General features: G+C 44.6%; 1 protein-coding gene across 2 annotated transcripts in view; it reads left to right on the forward strand.

Moving 5' to 3' along the window:
- Positions 1 to 13301, forward strand: part of CASKIN2 (CASK interacting protein 2) — a 259418-nt gene extending 246117 nt beyond the window's left edge. For both annotated transcript variants that reach the window (XM_056549826.1, XM_056549827.1), the window contains one exon: positions 12684 to 13301. In XM_056549826.1, coding sequence (XP_056405801.1) covers positions 12684 to 12774 — 91 coding nt within the window. In that variant the 3' untranslated portion in view covers positions 12775 to 13301. The remainder of the gene's footprint in view (positions 1 to 12683) is intronic.
- Positions 13302 to 25696: the final 12395 nt, after the last annotated feature.

The raw sequence follows: 25696 nt of genomic DNA on the forward strand, positions 1-25696 counted from the left end.
TCCATGTCAGTCGTCCCAAGTGTTCTCCCATTTAATACATAATCCCAGCCCGGATTTTTCTTCCCCATGTGCAGTACCTTACATTTATCAGTGTTGAACCTCATGTGCCACTTCCCAGCCCAAACCTCCAATCTATCCATATCCATTTGTAACAGTGCACTGTCCTCTATAGTGTTTACCGCTTTACAGAGTTTAGTGTCATCTGTAGAGATTGCTACTTTACTATTCAACCCTTCTACAAGGTCATTAATAAAGATATTAAATAGAACAGGACCCAAGACTGACCCCTGTGGCACCCCACTAGTATCAGTCACCCAATCAGAATAAGTACCATTAATAACCACTCTCTGTTTCTTATCACTGAGACAGTTACTTACCCACTTGCACTTATTTTCCCCCAGTCCAATCCCTCTCATTTTATGCACCAACCTTTTATGTGGCACCGTATCAAATGCTTTGGAAAAATCCAGGTATACGGCATTCAGCGATTGCCCCAGGTCCAGTCTGGAGCTCATCTCCTTCATAAAAGCTGATCAGGTTAGTTTGACAGGACCGATCCCTCATAAAGCCATGCTGATATGGAGTCATACATTTATTTTTATCAGGATACTCCAAAATAGCATCCCTTAGAAAACCCTCAAACAATTTACATACAACGGAGGTTAAACTAACAGGTCTATAATTCCCGGGGTCACCTTTTGACCCCTTTTTAAATATTGGCACCTCATTTGCCATGCGCCAGTCCTGGGGAACAGTCCCTGTTACTATAGAGTCCCTGAATATTAAATAGGGGTCTGTCTATTACATTACTTAATTCCTTTAGAACACGGGGGTGAATGCCAGCTGGACCTGGCGATGTGTCTATTTTGATTTTTGTAGGCGGCATTGTACTTCTTCCTGGGCTGGACAGGTTACCTGTACTGGGGAGTTTACCTTATCTCGCTGTAGTTCACCTGGCATTTCATTTTCCTTGGTGAATACAGTGAAGAAGAATTTGTTTAATATATTTGCTTTTTCCTGATCCCCGTTAATAATTTCCTCCTCTTCATTTTTTAAAGGGCCGACACTTTCATTTTTAACCTTTTTGCTATTTATATAGTTAAAAAACATTTTGGAGTTAATTTTACTCTCTTTGGCAATGAGTATTTGTCTCTATTTTTGCGGCTTTTATCTGTTTTTTTACATATTTTACATTTTTCTCTATAGATTTTTAATGCTTCTTCACTGCCATCCTGTTGTTTAAATGCTTTATTTTTGTCATTTATTGCCCCCTTAACATTTGTATTCATCCATATTGGTTTTCTTTTATTTCAGACCCTTTTATTCCCACAAGGTATATACATTTTACAGTGAGAATTTTATATTTTTAAGTCTCTTATTTAGTGTCAGTATTGTTCTTTTTGAGGACATTATCCCAATTTATATTGTTAAGGGCTTCTCTGAGTTGATCAAACTTTGCCTTCCTAAAGTTCACTGTTTTTGTGGCCCCTCAAGAGATTCCCTTATTGAAGAACAAGCTATTATATTATGATCACTATTTTCTAGGTGTCCTTCTACTTGCACATTAGTTACTCTGTCAGGTCTGTTGGTTAATATTAAGTCTAGTAAGGCGCCCCCTCTGGTCGGGCCCTGCACCATTTTGGACAGATAATTGTCTTTAACTATAGTCGGAAACCTGTTTCCTTTATGAGATTCACAGGTCTCAGTCTCTCAGTTTATATCAGGATAGTTAAAGTCCCCCATTATTATCACCTCTTTTTGATTTGCTGCCTTGTTTATTTGCCTCAATAATTGATCTTCTGGCTCTTCCATTATGTTTGGTGGCTAATAGCAAACCCCTATCAGAATTTTTTTTTGCTCCATAAATTTCTACCCATAATGACTCTACATTATCGTTTCCCTCCCATATATCCTCCCGCAGTGCGGCCTTCAGAATCGATTTCACATAAAGACAAACTCCCCCTTTCTGTTTTGTCCGATCCTTTGTGAATAGACTATATGTATGTTGACCGCCATTTCACAGCTATCATCCAACCAAGTCTCTGTTATACCCGCTATGTCATCTTTTTCCTCAGACATAAACCACTCCAGTTCCACTGTTTTATTGGACAGACTTCTGGCATTAGTCAACATGCAATTCAATGGTGTATGTTTTTTTCTTCATATGAAGCCTATCCCTATTAACTATTCTAAGCCCTCCCTCCGCTCCACCCCCAAGTATATTAATAAGTCCCCCCTCTCTATCTACACCATCTTTCCCCTCTATGTTGTAGGTTCCCTCCCCCCCAGTCCCTAGTTTAAACACTCCTCCACCCTTCAAGCCATCTTCTCCCCAAGCACAGCTGCACAGCTGGAAAAATATGAGCTCCTCTGGGCGCTGTTTCTCCGATATAAGCAGTAGGACATGTTTCCAAGTCCAAAAGATATTTTATTGCACTAAAAACAACATGTTTCTTGTCCGGAAAGGACCCTTCCTCAGGTAAGGTGCTTACAGGTAAAAGGCAGGTGAGACAATGAAATACCCTTCCAATGGTCTGGTAAAGGTCATATCAATTTTGGTATTCACAAACATTTCTTAAATACATAAAACCTTTAAAACATGTAGTTTTATATTAAAACATGTAGTTTTTATATTAAAAGAAAAGATATAAGAACAAATGTTAAAAGTTGTGAACTTTATAATAAAATCACATTATGTAGGTCTGAAAACCTTAGCATGGGTTTAGAAGGTGTGTTGTATATTGTCAGTGTGCCCACGGAGTTTCCGTTCACTACGCCAATTGTGTGAGTCCTAGTGTGTTAGGACCGCGATCGGCAGGAGAACTGTGAATAAAATTATTCAGAAGTAGTGGAGGAGATCGCAGTACGTGATCTAATAATCAAGGGATCGAGCAGTCGGGAGCTTAGAGCGCTGTCTGCGGTCTAATAATTGTGCCAGGGGACCGCTACAAAGCTGTAGCACAGCTAGCAGGGGGCATGTCTGTTGCTTCTCTATTGTGAGAGGATTCCTGTCAGCGCTGCATCCTCTGACAGGTAATCCCCAGCTATGATGTGGCTGGGGGGGGGCGGGTTCAGGTGTATCAATGACAGTGATGCGCTGAGAGCCAGGGTGATATGAGGATAGTGCGTGACTGGCGGGAAGCGTGGTTCACGGATGGTTGTAGTGTGCATGGAAATATGAATGGGACTAATGGAGCCTGTCACAACAATGAGGAGTGACCCAGCTTAAGTGTAAAGAAAAAGGGGGCAGACCTATACTGTAAATGAGAGATTTCTGGATTTATAAATGTAACTCGCTACAACCCCATGGGTTGAATGAAATTTCAGAAACTATATTAGTCTGATAATTGGGCATTACACCAGCCAGCTATATATTGCTGCTATTATGGCTGCTATTCCTATTACCATTATTAAAAGTGCTGCTATCCCTCTAATAGAGAAAACCTGTTGCTATTCTGCTGTATCCTTACCATTAATCATGTATCTTTACCACCATCTGCTGCAATCTTACCATCATCATAGCCAAAACATGCATTATTGTGGTATAGATGTAGCCCATAATACTGCCATTGTGGAATATATATAGCTTATAAAACTATGCTTATAATGCCAGCATGCTGTTACAACATCGACAGTTAACCTTTGCTGCTGTCTAACAGTCAGCACTACTACGCCACCTGTGTATCATCATCACAATTACAGTATATATGTGGCACTATCTGATTAATAATCTGGCATTATCCTCCCTAATCTCTCATTTACAGTATAGGTATGCCCCCTTTTTCTTTACACTTAAGCCTGGTCACCCCCTAATAATGTGACAGGCTCCATTAGTCCCATTCCTATATCCATGCACATTACAACCATCCGTGAACCACGCCCCCCGCCAGTCACGCACTATCTTCATATCACCCTGGCTCTCAGCGCATCACCGTCATTGATACACCTGAACCCGCCCCTCCCCAGCCGCATCATAGCTGGGGATTACCTGTCAGAGGATGCAGCGCTGACAGGCATCCTCTCACAATAGAGAAGCAACATACATGCCCCCCGCTAGCTGCGCTACAGCTTTGTAGTGCTCCCCTGGCACAATTATTAGACTGTAGACAGCGCTCTAAGCTCCCGACTGCTCGATCCCTCTATGGAACATTATTGATCGCGTACTGCGATCTCCTCCACTACTTCCGAATAATTTTATTCACAGTTCTCACGCCGATCGCGGTCCTAACACACTAGGACTCACGCAATCGGCGTAGTGAACAGAAACTCTGTGGGCACACTGACAATGTACAACACACCTTCCAAATCCATGCTAAGGTTTTCAGACATAATGTGATTTTATTATAAAGTTCACATCTTTAAACATTTGTTCTTATATCTTTTCTTGGTTTTAATATAAAACTACATGTTTTAAAGATTTTATGTATTTAAGAAATGTTTGTGAATACCAAAGTTTATATGACCTTTACCAGACCACTGGAAGGGTATTTCAGTGTCTCACCTGCCTTTTACCTGTAAGCACCCTACCTGAGGAAGGGTCCTTTCCGGACCAGAAACATGTTTTTAGTGCAATAAAATATCTTTTGGTCTTGGAAACGTGTCCTACTGCTTATATCGGAGAACCAGCGCCCAGAGGAGCTCATATTTTTCCATTTTAATTGTCTTTCCACCGGACTAGCGAAGCTAAACCCGGACGAGCTGAGGCTGCAGGCTCCAAATTGTTATCTAAATGTCTCCTTAGGTGTTGTGCTCTGAGCGCAACACCATCTGGTAAGTGGCTTTTTGCCAACTACTTTGACGTACTACATCAGGGGCGCGTACTGCTCTTTTCTTCCATTTTTTTGTTATATATATATATATACACACACCAGCTTCTGAGCCACTTGTTTACCTCCCTAATCTCCTGCGGCCTCTCTGGTGTTGCTCGTGGTACAGGTAATATTTCAGAAAATATTACCTTGGAGGTCCTTGCTTTAAGCTTGCAACCAAAGTCCCTGAAATAATTTTTTAGGACACTCCACCTACCTCTCCTTTGTCATTGGTGCCAATATGTACCATGACTGCTGGATCCTCTCTAGCCCCACCCAGCAACCTGTCAACCCGATCCGCGATGTGCCGAACTCGAGCGTCAGGAAGACAACACACTGTTCGACGATCCCGGTCTTTGTGACAGATCGTCCTGTCTGTCCCCCTAATAATTGAGTCCCCCACTACCAGTACCTGTCTGGCTGGCCCTGCACTCCTCCCTCCCTCCTTACTGGAGGAGCAGACACCCCCCTGGCGGTCAGAGGCAGAGTCCTGCTGCAGTACTGCTAGCTCTGAAATGGCATCCCCCTCATCTGCCAATGGGCAAAATTGTTGGGGTGTGTAGTTATGATTTTTACTAGAAGTAAAACAAAATCAAACCGATATAAGTAGGGTATGATTTTAATCATATGGACCTACAGAATAAAGATAATGTCATTTTTACAGAAAAATGCACTACGTAGAAATGAAAGCCCCCAAAAGTTACAAAATGGTGTTTTTTAAAAAAAAAATTTTGTCACACAAATATTTTTGGGTAAAATGACTGATGCCATTACAAAGTACAATTGGTGGCACAAAAAACAAGCCATCATATGGGTCTGTAGGTGCAAAATTGAAAGGGTTATGATTTTTAAAAGTTTAGGAGGGAAAAACGAAAGTCCAAAATGGAAAAACGCTGAGTCCTTAAAGGGTTAAACAAACTAGGTAACATAGCCTGTGAATAAATAAGGGTCCCTCAACACCCGAAGTCATTCTCACCATGGCTGTAAAGTGGAGACACTGGCCGCTAGGCCCACGAACGCACACTTTCGTGTCTTCCTCAAGTCTGCCTTGCCTTGGAAAAGTGTCATACAACAAGTTCTGAGGTAATTTTTTTTATTTGCTCATTATTTATCAATATTTATTTGTGTGTCTTTTTGATAAATTTGACTCAAGTAAGCCAAAAAATGCACAAAAAAAGGCAGATGGAATTACTGCACACAGCCACACAATAATTAATCTCCCCCATTGTGCCTGCATCCTATTATATGTGATACTGCCTGTAGAGCAGTATCCACTAAATAGGATTAGATACACGGCTCTGGCTAGAATCACACATAATAGGCTGCAAGCAGTGTCACACATACAGTCATGGCCGTAAATGTTGGCACCCCTGATATTTTTCAAGAAAATAAAGTATTTCTCACAGAAAAGGATTGCAGTAACACATGTTTTGCTATACACATGTTTATTCCCTTTGTGTGTATTGGAACTAAACCAAAAAAGGAGGAAAAAAAGCGAATTGGACATAATTACGCACCAAACTCCAAAAATGGGCTGGACAAAATTATTGGCACCCTTTCAAAATTGTGGAAAAATAAGATTGTTTCAAGCATGTGATTCTCCTTTAACCCCTAAAACGACCATGGACGTGTATACATGTCCAAGCAGGATGAACGTTCCCGCACCAGGACGTATATACTCGTCCATGGTTCTCGTGGGTGCTGCCCAGTGCACCCACGAGATCGCGGTAGGGACTCGGCTGTAACACACAGCCGGGACCCTGCCGCACTGCCAGGACCGAAGAAAACTTTGGTCCCGGCAGTTTAACCCTTACAGGCGCGGTCAGAATTGACCGCTGGCTGTAAGTGTTATGACAGAGGGAGAGAGCTCCCTCTGTCCCCCCTGCAGCACACCGCAGCGTGATCGCAGGGTGCTGTGTGTAATCGGGGACCTGCCGCACTGCCGGGACCGAAGAAAACTTCTGTCCCGGCAGTTTAACCCTTACAGGAGTTTTGACAGAGGGCTCCCTCTGTCTCTCTCCTGTAGCACCCCGCAACGATCGCGGGGTGCTGCTGCTTACCTGGGCAGCCGGGGGTCTTTATAAGGACCCCCAGGTCTGCCCTGGATATTGCCTGCCAGAGGCACGTCCTGATATGCTGCCTGCTAGTGTAAAACTAGCAGGCAGCATATATCTGAAATGCTTTGGAATACTAAGTATTCCAAAGCATAAAAAAAAAAAGTGAAAAAAATATAAAATAAATAAGTGTATATTACATGCTGCGGATGTGCGCCGTGTGATACTACACATTATACATTTCTATTTTTTAGGCCCCCCATGTCGGCGATCGTCGCAAATCGCAAGGGAAATCGCCCTTGCGAGCTGCGTCGATACCGGGCTGATCGGGTCTCTGGGACGCGACCGCCCGGTAATTTCGCATGTGGGGATTTTTTGCTGTTCTGGTACCATAGGGGCTTCCTAAATGCAACATGCCCCCCCAAAACCATTTCAGAAAAACGTACTCTCCAAAATCCCCTTGTCGCTCCTTCGCTTCTGAGCCCTCTACTGCGCCCGCCGAACACTTTACATAGACATATGAGGTATGTGCTTACTCGAGAGAAATTGGGCTACAAATAGAAGTATAAATTTTCTCCTTTTACCCCTTGTAAAAATTCTAAAATTGGGTCTACAAGAACATGCGAGTGTAAAAAATGAAGATGGTGAATTTTCTCCTTCACTTTGCTGCTATTCCTGTGAAACACCTAAAGGGTTAAAACGCTGACTGAATGTCATTTTGAATACTTTGGGGGGTGCAGTTTTTATAATGGGGTCATTTGTGGGGTATTTCTAATATGAAGACCCTTCAAATCCACTTCAAACCTGAACTGGTCCCTGAAAAATAGTCAGTTTGAAAATTTTGTGAAAAATTGCTGCTGAACTTTGAAGCCCTCTGGTGTCTTCCAAAAGTAAAAACTTGTCAATTTTATGATGCAAACATAAAGTAGACATATTGTATTTGTGAATATTTTTTTTTTATTTGGAATATCCATTTTCCTTACAAGCAGAGAGCTTCAAAGTTAGAAAAATGCAAAATTTTCAATTTTTTCAGCAAATTTTGGAATTTTTCACTAAGAAACAATGCAAGTATTGACAAAATTTTACCAATAACATAAAGTAGAATATGTCACGAAAAAACAATCTCTGAATCAGAATGATAGGTAAAAGCATTCCAGAGTTATTAATGTTTAAAGTGACAGTGGTCAGAATTGCAAAAAACGCTCCGGTCCTAAGGTGTAAAATGGCCTGGTCCTTAAGGGGTTAAGGACCCATGACGTACAGTTACGTCATGGGCAGTTCCGGTCCCCGCCGGGCGGGGATCGGAGCGGGATGGCTGCTGAAATCATTCAGCAGGCATCCCGTGCAAATGCCCAGGGGGGGTCATTAGACCCCCCCATGTCGGCGATCGCGACAAATCGCAAGTGAATTCACACTTGCGATTTGCGCGATTCCGGGTCATTAGTGACCCGGAATGTAAGGGGGATCGCGGTTGTCTAAGACACCCACGATCCCCCTGTAGCGATAGGAGTGAGGTGGCACGGGTGCCACCCCTCCTATTGGTGGTCTAGACGCGACCACCAATAGCAGATCGGGGGCGGGGGGGTTTACTTTAGTTTTCCCCGTCCTGCCCTCCCATAATAGGCGGGGCAGGACGGGGAAACGACGGGGACCTGCGCCGAAGATCCACTTACCGATTCGGGCGGGCGACGGAGGCTGCGGGCGGCGATGACGTGCGGCTGGATCCGACGGAAGCCGGTGAGTTGCCTAGCAACATCTGGAGGGTACAGTTTGAGACCATTATACAGTGGTCCCTAAACTGTAGCCCTCCAGATCTTGCAAAACTACAACTCCTAGCATGCTCAAACAACTGTTTGCTGTCAGGGCATGCTGGGAATTGTAGTTTTGCAACAGCTGGAGGACCACAGTTTGGAGATCACTTTGCAGTGTTCTCTAAAACTGTAGCCCTCCAGATGTTGCAAAACTGCAAATCCCAGCATGTCCAAACAGCAATCAGCTGTCTCGGCATGCTGGGAGTTGTAGTTGCGTACCTCCAGCTATTGCATAACTACATCTCCCAGCATGCCCGTCGGCGATCAGTACATGCTGGGAGTTGTAGTTTTGCAACAGCTGGAGGCACACTGGTTAGAAAATGCTGAGTTAGGTAACAGAACCTAACTGAAGGTTTTCCAACCAGTGTGCCTCCAGCTGTTGCAAAAGTACAACTCCCAGCATGCACGGTCTGTCAGTACATGCTGGGAGTTGTAGTTTTGAAACAGCTGGAGGTTTGCCCCCCCCCCATGTGAACGTACAGGGTACATTCACACGGGCAGGCTTACAGTAAGTTACCTGCTTTAAGTTTGGGCAGCGGCAAATTTTTCGCCGCAGCTCAAACTCCTAGCGGGAAACTCACCGTAACACGTCAGTGTGAACGTACCCTAAAAACACTACACTAACACATAATAAAGTGTAAAACACTACATATACACCCCCTTACACTGTCCCCCCCCAATAAAAATGAAAATCGTATTGTATGGCAGTGTTTCCAAAACGGAGCCTCCAGCTGTTGCAAAAAAAACAACTCCCAGCATTTCCGGACAGCCAGTGACTGTCCAGGCATGCTGGGAATTTAGCAACAGCTGGAGGCACCCTGTTTGGGAATCACTGGCGTAGAATACCCCTATGTCCACCCCTATGGGACCCCTAATTTAGTCCTCAAATGCGCATGGCTCTCTCTCACTTCAGAGCCCTGTCGTATTTCAAGGAAACAGTTTAGGGCCACATATGGGGTATCTCCGAACTCGGGAGAAATTGCCCTACAAATATTGGGGGGCTTTTTCTCCTTTTACCCCTTATGAAAATGAAAAGTTGGGGCTACACCAGCTTGTTAGTGTAAAAAAAATAAAAAAAATTTACACTAACATGCTGGTGTTGCCCTATACTTTTTAGTTTCACAAGCGTTAAAAGGAAAAAAAGACCCCGAAAATTGGTAACAAAATTACTCCTGAGTACGGAAATACCCCAGATGTGGGCGTAAAATGCTCTGTGGGCGCATAACAAGGCTCAGGAGTGAGAGCGCACTATGTACATTTGAGGCCTAAATTGGTGATTTGCACAGGGGTGGATGATTTTACAGCGGTTCTGACATAAACGCAAAAATATAAATACCCACATATGACCCCATTTTGGAAACTACACCCCTCACGGAATGTAATAAGGGGTACAATGAGCATTTACGCCCCACAGGTGTCTGACAGATTTTTGGAACAGTGGTCCGTGAAAATGAAAAATTTAATTTTTCATTTGCACAGCCCACTGTTCCAAAGATCTATCAAACGCCAGTGGGGTGTAAATACTCACTGCACCCCTTATTAAATTCTGTGAGGGGTGTAGTTTCCAAAATAGGGTCACATGTGGGGGGTCCACTGTTCTGGCACCACGGGGGACTTTGTAAACGCACATGGCCCCTGACTTCCATTTCAAACAATTTTTTTCCCAAAAGCTCAATGGCACTCCTTCTCTTCTGAGCATTGTAGTGCGCCAGCAGAGCACTTGACGTCCACACATGGGGTATTTCCATACTCAGAAGAGATGGGGTTACAAATTTTGGGGGGTCTTTTCTGCTATTAACCCTTGCAAAAATGTGATTTTTTTTTTTTTACATATGCAAAAGTCGTGAAACCCCTGTGGGGTATTAAGGCTTACTTTATTCCTTGTTACGTTCCTCAAGGGGTCTAGTTTCCAAAATGATATGGCATGTGTTTTTTTTTTTTTGCTGTTCTAGCACCATAGGGGCTTTCTAAAGGCGACATGCCCCCCAAAAACTATTTCAGAAAAACGTACTCTCCAAAATCCCCTTGTCGCTCCTTCGCTTCTGAGCCCTCTACTGCGCCCGCCGAGAGATTACTCTAGAGAAATTGGGCTACAAACATAAGTATAAATTTGCTCCTTTTACCCTTTGTAAAAATTCAAAAATTGGGTCTACAAGAACATGCGAGTGTAAAAAATGAAGATTGTGAATTTTCTCCTTCACTTTACTGCTATTCCTGTGAAATACCTAAAGGGTTAAAACACTTACTGAATGTCATTTTGAATACTTTGGGGGGTGCAGTTTTTATAATGGGGTCATTTGTGGGGTATTTCTAATATGAAGACCCTTCAAATCCACTTCAAACCTGAACTGGTCCCTGAAAAATTGTGAGTTTGAAAATTTTGTGAAAAATTGGAAAATTGCTGCTGAACTTTGAAGCCCTCTGATGTCTTCCAAAAGTAAAAACTTGTCAATTTTATGATGCAAACATAAAGTAGACATTTGTATATGTGAATCAAAATTTTTTTTATTTGGAATATCCATTTTCCTTACAAGCAGAGAGCTTCAAATTAGAAAAATGCAAAATTTTCAAATTTTTCTAAAAATTTTGGGATTTTTCACCAAGAAATGATGCAAGTTACCATAAAATGTTACCACTATGTTAAAGTAGAATATGTCACGAAAAAAGAATCTCGGAATCAGAATGATAAAAGCATTCCAGAGTTATTAATGTTTAAAGTGACAGTGTTCAGATGTTCAAAAAATGGCCGGGTCCTACAGTGAAAATTGGCTGGGTCCTTAAAGGCCAGTCCTACACAGAAACCTTTTAAAACACTGGTGAACTGTGCAGTTATGACTTAAAGAGTACCTGTCACCAAACAAAACTTTTAATATATTGTTCCTTATGTAATTATTTGTTCCTTATGTAATTTGCTATTTACTTGCTGTTTAAATTCTTAACCTTTATATGTTTTTAATGTGATTGAAAAAATGGCCACTAGGTGGCTCTGTTCTGTTTCCTGCCACAAGTCAAACAGTTAGTTTGGTCTCCTCCCGGCCTGGCATGAGACCAAGCTCAGGAAGTATGCGCAGGGCATTGCGAGGCACAGCTCTCACAGGCTTCAGTGACGTTGCGCCTGCTGGGTAGCGCCCACTTTCTCCTGCCGGGAGCTCACACAATGTGAGCAAGGGGAAAGGTATCAAATAGTGCTTTATAAAACTCGGAAAACATTTTTAAGGAAAGGAGGGGTGTTAGGAGTAGTTAGGGAATATAATGAGTTAGTTTAGAAAATATGGTTTTGATGACATGTACTCTTTAACGTGCAATTAAGATGTAATTAGCATAATACAAGTTTTGGCTATACCTCTATAGCTGTACGAATTCTGGTAAGTAATACATTGTTTTACTCAGGATCAGCCACACTACGCATTTTTTTTATTCACGTTAGTGTGGTTGATTCATCTGTCAGTTTCCATTTAAACAAAGCTTAAAGAGGTACTCCGGTGGAAAACTTTTTACATTTTTTTTTAAATCAACTGGTGCCAAAAAGTTAAACAGATTTGTAAATTACTTTTATTAAAAAAAATCTTAATCCTTTTGGTACTTATTAGCTGCTAAATACTACAGAGGAAATTATTTTCTTTTTAGAACACAGTGTTCTCTGCTGACATCACGAGCACAGTGCTCTCTGTTGACACCTCTGTCCATTTTAGGAGCTGTCCAGAGCAGCATATGTTTGCTATGAGGATTTTCTCCTACTCTGGACAGTTCTTAAATTGGACATAGATGTCAGCAGAGAGCACTGCTCGTGATGTCAGCAGAGAGCACTGTGTTCCAAAAAGAAAATTATTTCCTCTGTAGTATTCAGCAGCTAATAAATACTGGAAGTATTAATATTTTTTAATAGAAGTAATTTACAAATCTGTTTAACTTTCTGGCAGCAGTTAATTAAAAAAAAAAGTTTTCCACCGGAGTACCACTTTAAGAAAAAAATCCATTATATAAAATTAATGTCTTGCTTTCTCTGTTAGTGATGCAGGTCCTCTGACAAAGAACATCTTGGATGACATCAGTACAATGTTTGATGATCTTGCAGAGCAGCTTGAAGCAATGCTGGATTGAAGAGGCCTATTCACATTTTTTGCCACTTTAGCAGGACTGCATGACAGCACATCTTCACTAGCATTGGGCATCTCATCAACTGTGGGTCCACCTATAGCACAGAAATCGCTGTCAATAAATTGAGTTTAAATGTTTTTCCACAGCTCACTATTTCTTCATTTACCTTTGTTTTCCTTATAGACTGTGCCTTAGTATGTTTGATCTAATAATGTGTTATTGTTCTAAATCACTTGTACTGTTTATTTAAAATAATAGCCATCTCAAAGAACCCCATGTCCCTGTCCCAAGCTTATCTGTGTACTGCCACATCAGTTTTAATATTTTTTATTTTTTTTATAAACTGTTATGCTTTTATTGCTGAATGAAATTGTAAATGTATGATTTTCTTTTTTTTTTTGTAAGAAAAGTCTATTTTAAAATTAAATTTATATATGTATGTATAAACCTCTATAAATATATATTTACTAACCAGAATATACTTGTGCTGTTAGTTATAAAATGTTCTTTATATACAGTTAAAGCATATTTGAATATTTTTTTTGTTTTCTTTTGGGAAACAGTATCTATATTGTAGGTCTTTAAAAACATTATTATTATTAAAAGATTATTATATTTTTTCCCATTTGCTACCAGAGTTAGACCACATTAATTTTTTTCTTACTCTGTAGTACAATATAAGTACTAGTGTTGTGGCTCAATAGTGCATCCTACCAATGCACAGAGCGCTTATTAAATTTAGGCTGGGTTCACACTACGATTTGTAACTACGGTTCCCGTATACGGCTGGGAGGAGGGGGGCGGTCGACCACATTTTTGCCTGCGGTCGAGAAACCGCATACGGCCGAAAATGCAGCCGACCGGAGGCTCTGGTCGGCTCATAGACATGCATTAAATACGGTTCCCCTATACGGCTGAGTACGGGTGCCGCGATTAAGCCGCTCCTCCCAGCCGTATACGGGAACCGTAGTTACAAATCGTAGTGTGAACCCAGCCTAAGACATACAAATGAACTATACCATTCTCATATCTTTCCCTATATATAGGCCCTGGTTTACTATTGTAAACCAAACATGTTTTGTCGGGTTGTGCGCCAGATTCTGCATTGCCCTAGAAATTCTGTCTGTGCCAGAATGTGCGCAGACAGAACCCTGACCAACTAGAATAACCCGAAAAAGAGGCATGGTCGTCAGGAAAAGGGGTGTGTCTACCAAAAAAAAGAGCGTGTCCCCGGCGTTTTCACAAAAAACAAACCTATTTAAGGTTTCCACAGAAAATGTAGTGAGTTTAAGCCTAGGAAAACCCGACAGATCAGAGCATGTGTAAAAATGCAAAATGTAGGGAAAAGTACAAAATGTAGGGAAACCTTAGTAAATACCGTGGAAAAAAAATTGTAGTGAATTAACCCACAAAGAAAACTCCACTCCACTCTTAGTAAATCAGGGCCATTGTGTATGTACCTTTGTTCTCTCCATTACCAAATATAACCCTGTCCTCTTCCCCCAAAGCACAAAACTTTAACCTCTTAAGGATGCAGGGCGTACCTGTACGCCCTGCGCCCAGTTCTGGTCTATACTGCGGGGTCACAGCGGGCCGGTCCCGATGGCTAATGAAAGCCAGCATCCTGGACTAATAGCGTGCGGCACCGATCGTTGTGCAGCACGCTATTAACCCTTTAGACGCGGGGTTCAAAATTGATTGCTGCATCTATAGTAACAAAAATACACTCCCGGCAGCTCAGTCGGGCTGATCGGGACTATCTCGTTGAAATCGGGATGTCCCGATCAGCTAGAATGCGAGGGGAGGGTCTGTTACCTGCCTCCGGCGCGTCTGATCTGTGATTGATTGCTCCAAGCCTGAAATCCACGCTTGAGCAATCGACCGCCGATAACACTGATCATTGCCATGCTAATGCATGGCAGTGATCTGTGTATCTGATCAGTGTGTGCAGTGCTATAGCCACTAGAGGGGGCTATAACACTGCAAAAAAAAGTGTGAAAAAAAGTTAAGATCATTTAACCCCTTCCCTAATAAAAGTAAGAATCGCCTTTTCCCATAAAAAAAAGTGTAAATAGAAATAAACATATGTGGTATCACCGCGGGCGCAAATGTCCAAACTTTAAAAATATATCATTAGTTAAACTGCACAATTAATGGCGTACGCGCAAAAAATTCCAAAGTCCAAAATAGCGTATTTGGACTTTGGCGCACAAAGAATTTTTTTCTCGTTTCACTGTGGATTTTTTGCTTAAATGACTGTCACTGCAAAGTAGAATTGGTGGCGCAAAATTGGTGCCAAATTGAAAGTGTTGATTTTTAAAAGGTAAGGAGGAAAAAACGAAAGTGCAAAAACAGAAAAATCCTGAGTCCTTAACTCCTTAAGGACTTATGAGTACGTCCTAAGTCCGGTCCCTGTCTATAACGCGGGGTACCGGCGGGACCCCGCATCATAGCGGGATGGTCCTGGCGCCTATTCACAGCCGGGACCCGCGGCTAATAGCGCGCGGCCTCGATCGTTCGGCCACGCGCTATTAACCCTTCCGATGCGGCGCTCACTGAGAGCCGCATCGAAAGTGAAAGTAAATGCTTCCAGGCTGCTCAGTTGGGCTGATCTGGGTCATTGCGATAAAATCGCGATGCCCCGATCAGCTACCCGGAGAGAAGAAGGTCCCTACCTTCTTCCGTCGGCGTCCCAGCTCTGATTGATTGCTTCATGCCTGAGTTACACTCTGGAGCAATCAACCGCTGATTACACAGCTTGTTGCCATGCAATGTCAAGGCAACAATCTGTGTATGCAATCAGCCATTGCAAGCTCATAGGTCCCTATAGGAGCTATGAGCTCGCAAAAAAAAAAAGTGTAAAAAAACAGTTTACCCTTTCAGGTATTCCCTTCTGAATTAAAAGTTTAAATCACCCTGCATTTCCTAGTAACAAATTAAACAGTGTAAATAAAAATAAACATATGTGGTATCACCGCGTGCGGAAATGTCCGAATTATAAAAATATACCGCTTTTAAAGCCGCACGTTCAATGGCGTATGAGCAAAAAAATTCCAAAGTCCAAAATAGCGCATGTTAAAGAATAATTAATAAAAAGTGATCAAAAAGTCTGATCAGAACAAAAATGGTACCGCTAAAAACTTCAGATCATGGCGCAAAAAATGAGCCCTCATAGCGCCCTGAACACAGAAAAATTAAAAAGTTATAGGGCTCAGAAAATGACAATTTTAAACGTATACATTTTCCTGCATGTATTTGATTTTTTTTCTGAAGTAATACACAATCAAACATATATAAGTAGGGTATCATTTTAACCGTATGGACCTACAGAATAAAGATAAGGTGTCATTTTTACCGAAAAATGGACTGCATAGAAACGGAAGCCCCCAAAATTTACAAAATGGCATTTTTTCTTCAAGTTTGTCGCACAATGAATTTTTTTTCTGTTTCGCCGTGGATTTTTCAGTAAAATGACTGTCACTATAAAGAAGAATTGGTGGCGCAAAAAATAAGCCATAATACAGATTTTTAAGTGAAAAATTGAAAGGGTTATGATTTTTTTAAAGGCAAGGAGGAGAAAATGAAAATGCAAAAACGTGAAATCGCTCAGTCCTTAAGGGGTGGAAAAGGAAGTCCAAAAGGGGTTAAGGGGTGGAAAAGGTAGTCCAAAAGGAAAATAATATTGCCTCCCCAGCATATTAAACTCCACTTACTGCTATTTCCAGTAGAAATACTCCATACCAGTGTTTCTTTACCTTTTTAGCTTCAGGGAATCCCTAGTAAATTGTTTTACTTAAAGGGGTATTCAGGCTTTATACATCCTCTATTTATCCCCTATCCAAAGGCCGTCACGCCCCCTCCCATAGACATAAATGGAGGGGGCATGGCCGTGACGTCATGTCTTGGAGGCAGTGCCCAGCACAGAATGCAGGGGACTGCACTGAGATCGCAGGGGTCCCAGCAGCGGGACCCTTGCGATCATACATCTCATCCGCTATCCTTTGGATAGGGGATAAGATGTATAAAGCCGGAATACCCCTTTTAAAAGACATGCTTTTTTTTCTTTTTTTACAATAAATTTCTACAAACAACTAATGCCTTAGACGTCAAGCACCTGAATTGAACTTAAGAATTTTTTTTTATAACTTTAAGAAAAAAATTTCCATAAGAAAGAGAAAACAAGGTGTACAAATAAAGTATAAAATTATCTTACGTACAATCATATTGAGTAAGTCTCTGTATATAAAACCTAATAGAAAAAACGGGTACATGAAAAAAGAAAAAAAAAAAAGTAAGGGGTGGGGAGACTGGAGAAAGATACAGTCATGGCCGTAAATGTTGGCACCCCTGAAATTTTTCTAGAAAATGAAGTGTTTCTCACAGAAAAGGATTGCATTAACACATGTTTTGCTATACGCATGTTTATTCCTTTTTGTGTGTGTTGGAACTAAACCAAAAAAGGGAGGAAAAAAAGCAAATTGGAATAATGTCACACCAAACTCCAAAAATGGTCTGGACAAAATTATTGGCACTCTTTCAAAATTGTGGAAAACCAAGATAGTTTCAAGCATGTGATGCTCCTTTAAACTCACCTGGGGCAAGTAAAAGGTGTGGGCAATATAAAAATCACACCTGAAAGCAGATAAAAAGAAGAGAAGTTCACTTAGTCTTTGCATTGTGTCTGTGTGTGCCACACTAAGCATGGACACAGAAAGAGAACTGTCTGAGGACTTGAGAACCAAAATTGTGGAAAATATCAACAATCTCAAGGTTAGAAGTCCATCTCCAGAGATCTAGATTTGCCTTTGTTCAAAGTGCGCAACATTATCAAGTTTGCAACCCATGGCACTGTAGCTAATCTCCGTGGACAGAAGAGAAAAATTGAAAGGCGTCAACGCAGGATAGTCCGGATGGTGGATAAGCAGCCCCAAACAAGTTCCAAAGATAGTTTGCGCTGACACTGATGCTCCCTGAGCCTGCAGGACAGCTTGAATATCTGTCAACATTTAAATGAAATGCTATGGCAGGAGACCCAGGAGGACCCCACTACTGACACATAAAAATGCTGAAATGAACTTGAGTAAGCCAAAATCCTTCTGGGAAAACATCTTGTGGACAGATGAGACCAAAATAGAGCTTTTTGGTAAAGCACATTTCTACTGTTTACTGAAAATTGAATGAGGCCTACAAAGAAAAGAACACAGTACCTACAGTGAAATATGGTGGAGGTTCAATTATGTTTTTGGGTTGTCTTGCTGCCTCTGGCACTGGGTGCCTTGAATGTGTGCAAGGCATCATGAAATCTGAGGATTACCAAGGGATTTTGGGTTGCACTGTACAGCACATTGTCAGAAAGCTGGGTTTGCATCCGAGATCTTGGGTCTTCCAGCAGGATAATGACCCCAAACATACGTCAAAAAGCACCCAGAAATGGATGGCAACAAAGCGTTGGAGAGTTCTGAAGTGGCCAGCAATGAATCCAGATCCCATTGAACACCTGTGGAGAGATCTTAAAATTACTGTTGGGAAAAGGCGCTCTTCTATTAGGAGAGACCTGGAGCAGTTTGCAAAGGAAGAGTGGTCCAACATTCCGCCTGACAGGTGTAAGAAGCTTATTGATGGTTATAGGAAGCGACTGATTTCAGTTATTTTTTCCAAAGGGTGTGCAACCAAATATTAAGTTAAAGGTGCCAATAATTTTGTCCAGCCCATTTTTGGAGTTTGGTGTGACATTATGCCCAATTTGATTTTTTTACTCCCTTTTTTGGTTTAGTTCCAGTACACACAAAGGGAATAAACATATGTATAGAAAAACATGTGTTACTGCAATAATTTTCTGTGAGAAATACTTCATTTTCTAGAAATAAATCAGGGGTGCCAACATTTACGGCCATGACTAAATAAAAAAGAAGGGGGAGGAAGGAAAAAAACTGCGGGAAAAAATGAAAATAAAGAGAAACTTTTATAAAAGATAAGCAGTAAAAGATATCATTGTTCCTCAACTGCATATAATGTCAAAAACTCAGGATGGTGGTAGGTGGTAACAGACATATTACCTAGGGAACTGAAATAACGATTATTATTTGGCAGGTAGAGTATGATATATACCCTAGAATGTTTCACTTAAAAAAAAAAAAAAAAGTTATACAAATTAACGAGAGGGAGTAAAGAAAGGAAGGGTAGGGACGAAAGGACAGATTCTCGCATGGTCAGGTTAGATGTTATGTCATCATGAAACTACCTATCATTCAGTGTGTCGTCATAATCCTCCCATGGTATCCATATCCTCTGAACAACGTAATTTATTGTCATAGATCGCAGACAAACGTTCCATCCTGCCAATTTCTCTGATCTTATCCACTAACGCCTGGAAAGCGGGGGGGGGATTTCAGGGCGCTTCCACCAACGAGCAATTAGTAGTAGTAATTTAGATATAAATTTTGATAATCCAGAGGGGGCGAGACTGGATTGAGAGGGAGACGAATGTGACCAGATTGAGAGGGAGACGAATACCTGTTTCTCGCCTAATTAGAGATTGGACCTCGAGCCAGAAATGTCTCAATGAAGGACAATCCCAGAAAATAAGTTTGAGAGAGCAGATTACAGATCAGAGATATTAAATAATATAAAATCTTTAAAATTAATAAAACCACTAAAATGTAATAAATGATATCCTCGATAGCAGCTTCTTCAGATTGGCAGAATAACAATCAATATGCCATAGAGCTGTTAATCGATTTCTAATACAATGCAGTTTATGATTGTGATCATAGGGAGATCAGTTATTAGCACGTTATCTGTCTTTTTGAAAAGCAACAGTTCTGTAGCAACTAGGTATCCACACTTTTAGAGGTCGCAGAGGTAATAATGCTCCTCAGTGTAGCGATTACAAACAGTCTCTGAATACAATAATTGTTCAGTCTACTACCGCTGGTAACAGTAGACAGTGCCGGTCATAGACCAAAAGTGCGCTCTACCTTCACAAGGACGCCACTCTAAGATACCTACCTGTGGAAGCGCTGCAGCCTCCGAATACTTCGCCCACCATCAGCAAGCTCCGTGCAATTAGGAGTTGGCCGAGACTTCCAGCGGTGCGCTCTCCGGCCGGAGAGCGGGCATAGAGGGCTGTTAGACATCGCTACTAACACGGAGTGGTAACTATAAGATCGACATCCCAACATCCGGACCGGTGAGAGATTTCCATTTATTATATACTATGCGCATAGTTTTAAGCAATTGCCAGTGCAGTGCCGTGGATTGTAATTTGCCATAGATTGTGATGGAGTGACTCAGCAGTTTTTCCCTGCTCGAGCGCTCCGCCTCCATCACATTCTATAGGCTGACACTCGCACACCACCCCCCCAACCCTTGGTTACTGCGGGGGCTGGGTGCGAGTGTCACGTGACATATTTAATACTCTCACGGCAGTCTCACTTGGGCTATCACAGGGAGAGGATCTCTCCCTGTGATAGCCCGAAGCTGCACGGAGCTCTCATAGCTTCTGTAGCCCGTTTTATTGTCACCCACCAGCCCGCTCGATCGCCAGCGCTATCGGGATCCCTATGCCCGATAGCGCTGACAACCGCTTGACTCCCGCCCGCTGCTCTACTCCCCGTCCCGTTAACTCTCAGGGAACGGGGAACAGAAAGTAGAGCAGCGGGTGCAGCTAAAGTAATACTGCGCATGCGCAGCACTACGCAAATAGCGTAGATAGGTTGTAATTTAGCATATTTTAGGCACCACAACTCCCAGCATGGGAGTTGTAGTTTAGGACAACAACTCCCAGCATGCCCAGACAGCTAAAGGCTGTCCAGGCATGCTGGGAGTTGTAGTTTAGCTTAGATTAGACAGCGAAGGGACTACAACTCCTAGCATACCCAGACAGCTAAAGTCTGCCCAGGCATGCTGGGAGTTATAGTTTAGGACTACAACACCCAGCATGCCCAGACAGCTAAAGGCTGCCCAGGCATGCTAGGAGTTGTAGTTTAGCTTAGATAAGACAGCGAAGGGACTACAACTCCCAGCATGCCCAGACAGCTAAAGGCAGCCCAGGCATGCTGGGAGTTGTAATTTAGCTGATGGGACCACAACTCCCAGCATGCCCAGACAGCTGAAGGCTGCCCGAGTATGCTGAGAGTTGTAATGCAGTGAAGTCACAACTCCCAGCACGCCCAGACAGCTAAAGGCTGCCCAGGCATGCTGGGAGTTGTAGTTTTACACAGGTATAAAATAGTTAGCGTAGTGTTAGCGCGATCGCGATTTTAGCGTAGTTAGCGTAGCGTTAGCTTGTTTAGTGTTAGTGCGGTTTTACAGTTTTTAGTGTAGCATAATGTTAGCGCAGTTGTAGCGTATTTAGCATAGCGTAGTGTTAGCGCAGTTTGTGTATTTAACGTAGCTTAGTGTTAGAGCAGTTTTAGTGTATTTAGCATAGTGTTCGCGCAGTTGTAGCGTATTTAGCATAGCGTAGTGTTAGCGCAGTTGTAGCGTAGCTTAGTGTTAGCGCAGTTTTAGTGTATTTAACGTAGCATAGTGTTAGCGCAGTTTTAGTGAATTTAGCGTAGCTTAGTTTTAATGTATTTAGTGTAGTGTAGCATTAGCACAGTTTTAGCGTAGCGTATTGTTAGTGTAGTCTTAGAGTAGTGAGCGCAGCATAGTCTCAGAGTAGTTAGCGTGTGTAGTGTAAGTCCAGTTCTAGAATAGTTGGCGTAGTTGTACGCGGGTGTAGTGTAGCTAACTTAGGTTTACAGGCAGATGAAGTGTAGCTTAGAGAGTTTAGCGTGGGGTGAAGCTTAGCTTAGTCATAAAGTGAAGGGGCTACAACTCCCAGCATGCCCAGACAGACAAAGGCTGTCCGGGCAGGATGGAAGTTGTAGTTTTGCAAAAGTAGCAGAGGCAGTTGCGCTCTGCTACATTAATGTAGTATACAGCCGCCTGTATAGATGGCTGGATACGGTGATCACAAGGCCACTTACCACCTCCGTTCCTGCTCCGTCACTGGACTGTTAGCAATGCAGGAAGATGACGGAGCTCGAACAGGGGGTGGTAGGTTAGGCTCTCCAGGTACTAACCCATTTTTTTTTGTGTTTGTCTTCTCGTTTCAGATACGTGAATGCGGAGGACTACATCGGAATCGGTGGACTACAACGATGACCTGCATTTTTTTCTTTTCTTTTAATAAAATGGTTAACGAGGGCTGTGGGGGAGTGTTTTTCCTAATAAAAATGTTTTAACTTGTGTGTGCTTTTTTTCTTTATTACTTTACAGACTTAGTAGTGGAAGCAGTCTTGTAGACTGGGTCCATTACTAAGTCGGGGCTTAGCGTTAGCCCCAAAAACAGCTAGCGCTAACCCCGAATTATTACCCCAGTACCCAACGCCACAGGGGTACAGGGAAGAGCCGATACCAACAGGCCCAGAGCGCCAAATATGGCGCTCTTGGGCCTAGGCGGTAACAGGCTGACGTTATTTAGGCTGGGGAGGGCCAGTAACAATGGTCCCCGCCCACCCTGGTAACGTCAGGCTGTTGCTGTTTGGTTGGTATTTGGCGGAAAATGAAAAGACGGGGAACCACACACATTGTTTTTCGTTTGGCGTTGGGTACCGGGGTAATAATTCGGGGTTAGCGCTCGCTGATTTTGGGGCTAAGCCCCGACTTAGTAATGGACTCCGTCTACAAGACGGCTTCCACTACTAAGCCTGTAAATAAGGAAAAAAAGCACACACAAGTTAAAACATTTTTATTAGGAAAAACACTCCCCCAGCCCTCGTTAACCATTTCATTAAAAGAAAAAATGCAGGTCATCGTTGTAGTCCACCGATTCCGATGTAGTCCTCCGCATTCACGTATCTGAAATGAGAAGACAAACACAAAAAATGGGTTATTACCTGGAGAGCCTAACTTACCACCCCCGTTCCAGCTCCGTCATCTTCCTGCATTGCTAATAGTCCAGTGACGGAGCAGGAACGGAGGTGGGTAAGTGGCCTTGTGATCACCGTATCCAGCCATCTATACAGGTGGCTGTATATTACATTAATGTAGCAGAGCGCAACTGCCTCTGCTACTTTTGCAAAACTACAACTTCCATCCTGCCCGGACAGCCTTTGTCTGTCTGGGCATGCTGGGAGTTGTAGCCCCTTCACTTTATGACTAAGCTAAGCTACACCCCACGCTAAACTCTAAGCTACACTTCATCTGCCAGTAAAACTAAGTTAGCTACACTACACCCGTGTACAACTACGCCAACTATGCTAGAACTGGACTAACACTACGCTAACTACTCTGAGACTATGCTGCGCTCACTACTAAGACTACGCTAACAATACGCTACGCTAAATACGCTAAACTGTGCTAATGCTACACTTAATACATTAAAACTGCGTTAAAACTGCGCTACGCTAAAACTGCGCTAACACTACGCTAAATACCGTAAAGCTCTGCAGGGGGTGGTTGCCATAATTCTCTGCAAGGGGGGGGGGGGTGCCGTAATGCTCTGCAAGGGGGGGGGGGGGGGGGTTGCCAAAATGCCCCCCCCTCTCCTGCAGGGCACTACAGCAACCCCCCCCCCCCTCTCCTGCAGGGCACTACAGCAACCCCCCCCCCCCCCTCTCCTGCAGGGCACTACAGCAACCCCCCCCCCCCTCTCCTGCAGGGCACTACAGCAACCCCCCCCCCTCTCCTGCAGGGCACTACAGCAACCCCCCCCCCCCTCTCCTGCTGGGCACTACAGCAACCCCCCCCCCCCTCTCCTGCAGGGCACTACAGCAACCCCCCCCCCCTCTCCTGCAGGGCACTACAGCAACCCCCCCCCCCCCCTCTCCTGCAGGGCACTACAGCAACCCCCCCCCCCCTCTCCTGCAGGGCACTACAGCAACCCCCCTCTCCCCTGCAGGGCACTACAGCAACCCCCCCCCCCACCCTCTCTCCTGCAGGGCACTACAGCAACCCCCCCCCCCCCCCCTCTCTCTCTCTCCTGCAGGGCACTACAGCAACCCCCCCTCTCCTGCAGGGCACTACAGCAACCCCCCCCCCCTCTCCTGCAGGGCACTACAGCAACCCCCCCTCTCTCCTGCAGGGCACTACAGCAACCCCCCCCCCTCTCTCCTGCAGGGCACTACAGCAACCCCCCCCCCCTCTCTCTCCTGCAGGGCACTACAGCAACCCCCCCCCCCCCCTCTCTCTCCTGCAGGGCACTACAGCAACCCCCCCTCTCCTGCAGGGCACTACAGCAACCCCCCCCTCTCCTGCAGGGCACTACAGCAACCCCCCCCTCTCCTGCAGGGCACTACAGCAACTCCCCCTCTCCTGCAGGGCACTACAGCAACCCCCCCCCCCCCTCTCCTGCAGGGCACTACAGCAACCCCCCCCCCCCCTCTCCTGCAGGGCACTACAGCAACCCCCCCCTCTCCTGCAGGGCACTACAGCAACGCCCCCCTCTCCTGCAGGGCACTACAGCAACCCCCCACCTCTCCTGCAGGGCACTACAGCAAACCCCCCCTCTCCTGCAGGGCACTACAGCAACCCCCCCTCTCCTGCAGGGCACTACAGCAACCCCCCCCCCCCCCTCTCCTGCAGGGCACTACAGCAACCCCCCCCCTCTCCTGCAGGGCACTACAGCAACCCCCCCTCTCCTGCAGGGCACTACAGCAACCCCCCCCTCTCCTGCAGGGCACTACAGCAACCCCCCCCTCTCCTGCAGGGCACTACAGCAACCCCCCCCATCTCTCTCCTGCAGGGCACTACAGCAACCCCCCCCTCTCCTGCAGGGCACTACAGCAACCCCCCCTCCCCATCTCTCTCCTGCAGGGCACTACAGCAACCCCCCTCCCCATCTCTCTCCTGCAGGGCACTACAGCAACCCCCCCCCCATCTCTCTCCTGCAGGGCACTACAGCAACCCCCCCCCATCTCTCTCCTGCAGGGCACTACAGCAACCCCCCCCCCCCCATCTCTCTCCTGCAGGGCACTACAGCAACCCCCCCCCCCCCCCCCCATCTCTCTCCTGCAGGGCACTACAGCAAACCCCCCCCCCCCCATCTCTCTCCTGCAGGGCACTACAGCAACCCCCCCCCCATATCTCTCTCCTGCAGGGCACTACAGCGACCCCATCCCCCAATATCTCTCTCCTGCAGAGCATTACAGCAACCCCCCCCATATCTCTCCTGCAGAGCATTACAGCAACCCCCCCCTCCCCATATCTCTCTCCTGCAAAGCATTACAGCAACCCCCCATATCTCTCTCCTGCAAAGCATTACAGCAACCCCCCATATCTCTCTCCTGCAAAGCATTACAGCAACCCCCCCATCTCTCTCCTGCAAAGCATTACAGCAACCCCCCATCTCTCTCCTGCAAAGCATTACAGTAACCCCCCCCTCTCTCCTGCAGGGCATTCGAGCAAACCCCCCCCCCCATATCTCTCTGCTGCAGAGCATTACAGCAACCCCCCCATCTCTCTCCTGCAGGGCATTACAGCAACCCCCCCCCCCCATCTCTCTCCTGCAGGGCATTACAGCAACCCCCCCCCCATCTCTCTCCTGCAGGGCATTACAGCAACCCCCCCCCCATCTCTCTCCTGCAGGGCATTACAGCAACCCCCCCCCCCCCATCTCTCTCCTGCAGGGCATTACAGCAACCCCCCCATCTCTCTCCTGCAGGGCATTACAGCAACCCCCCCATCTCTCTCCTGCAGGGCATTACAGCAACCCCCCCCCATCTCTCTCCTGCAGGGCATTACAGCAACCCCCCCCCCCATCTCTCTCCTGCAGGGCATTACAGCAACCCCCCCCCCCCCATCTCTCTCCTGCAGGGCATTACAGCAACCCCCCCCATCTCTCTCTTGCAGGGCATTACAGCAACCCCCCCCCCCCATCTCTCTCCTGCAGGGCATTACAGCAACCCCCCCCCCCCCCCCATCTCTCTCCTGCAGGGCA

The sequence above is a fragment of the Hyla sarda genome, chromosome 13 (assembly GCF_029499605.1).
Source record: "Hyla sarda isolate aHylSar1 chromosome 13, aHylSar1.hap1, whole genome shotgun sequence".
NCBI classification, from domain to species: domain Eukaryota; kingdom Metazoa; phylum Chordata; class Amphibia; order Anura; family Hylidae; genus Hyla; species Hyla sarda.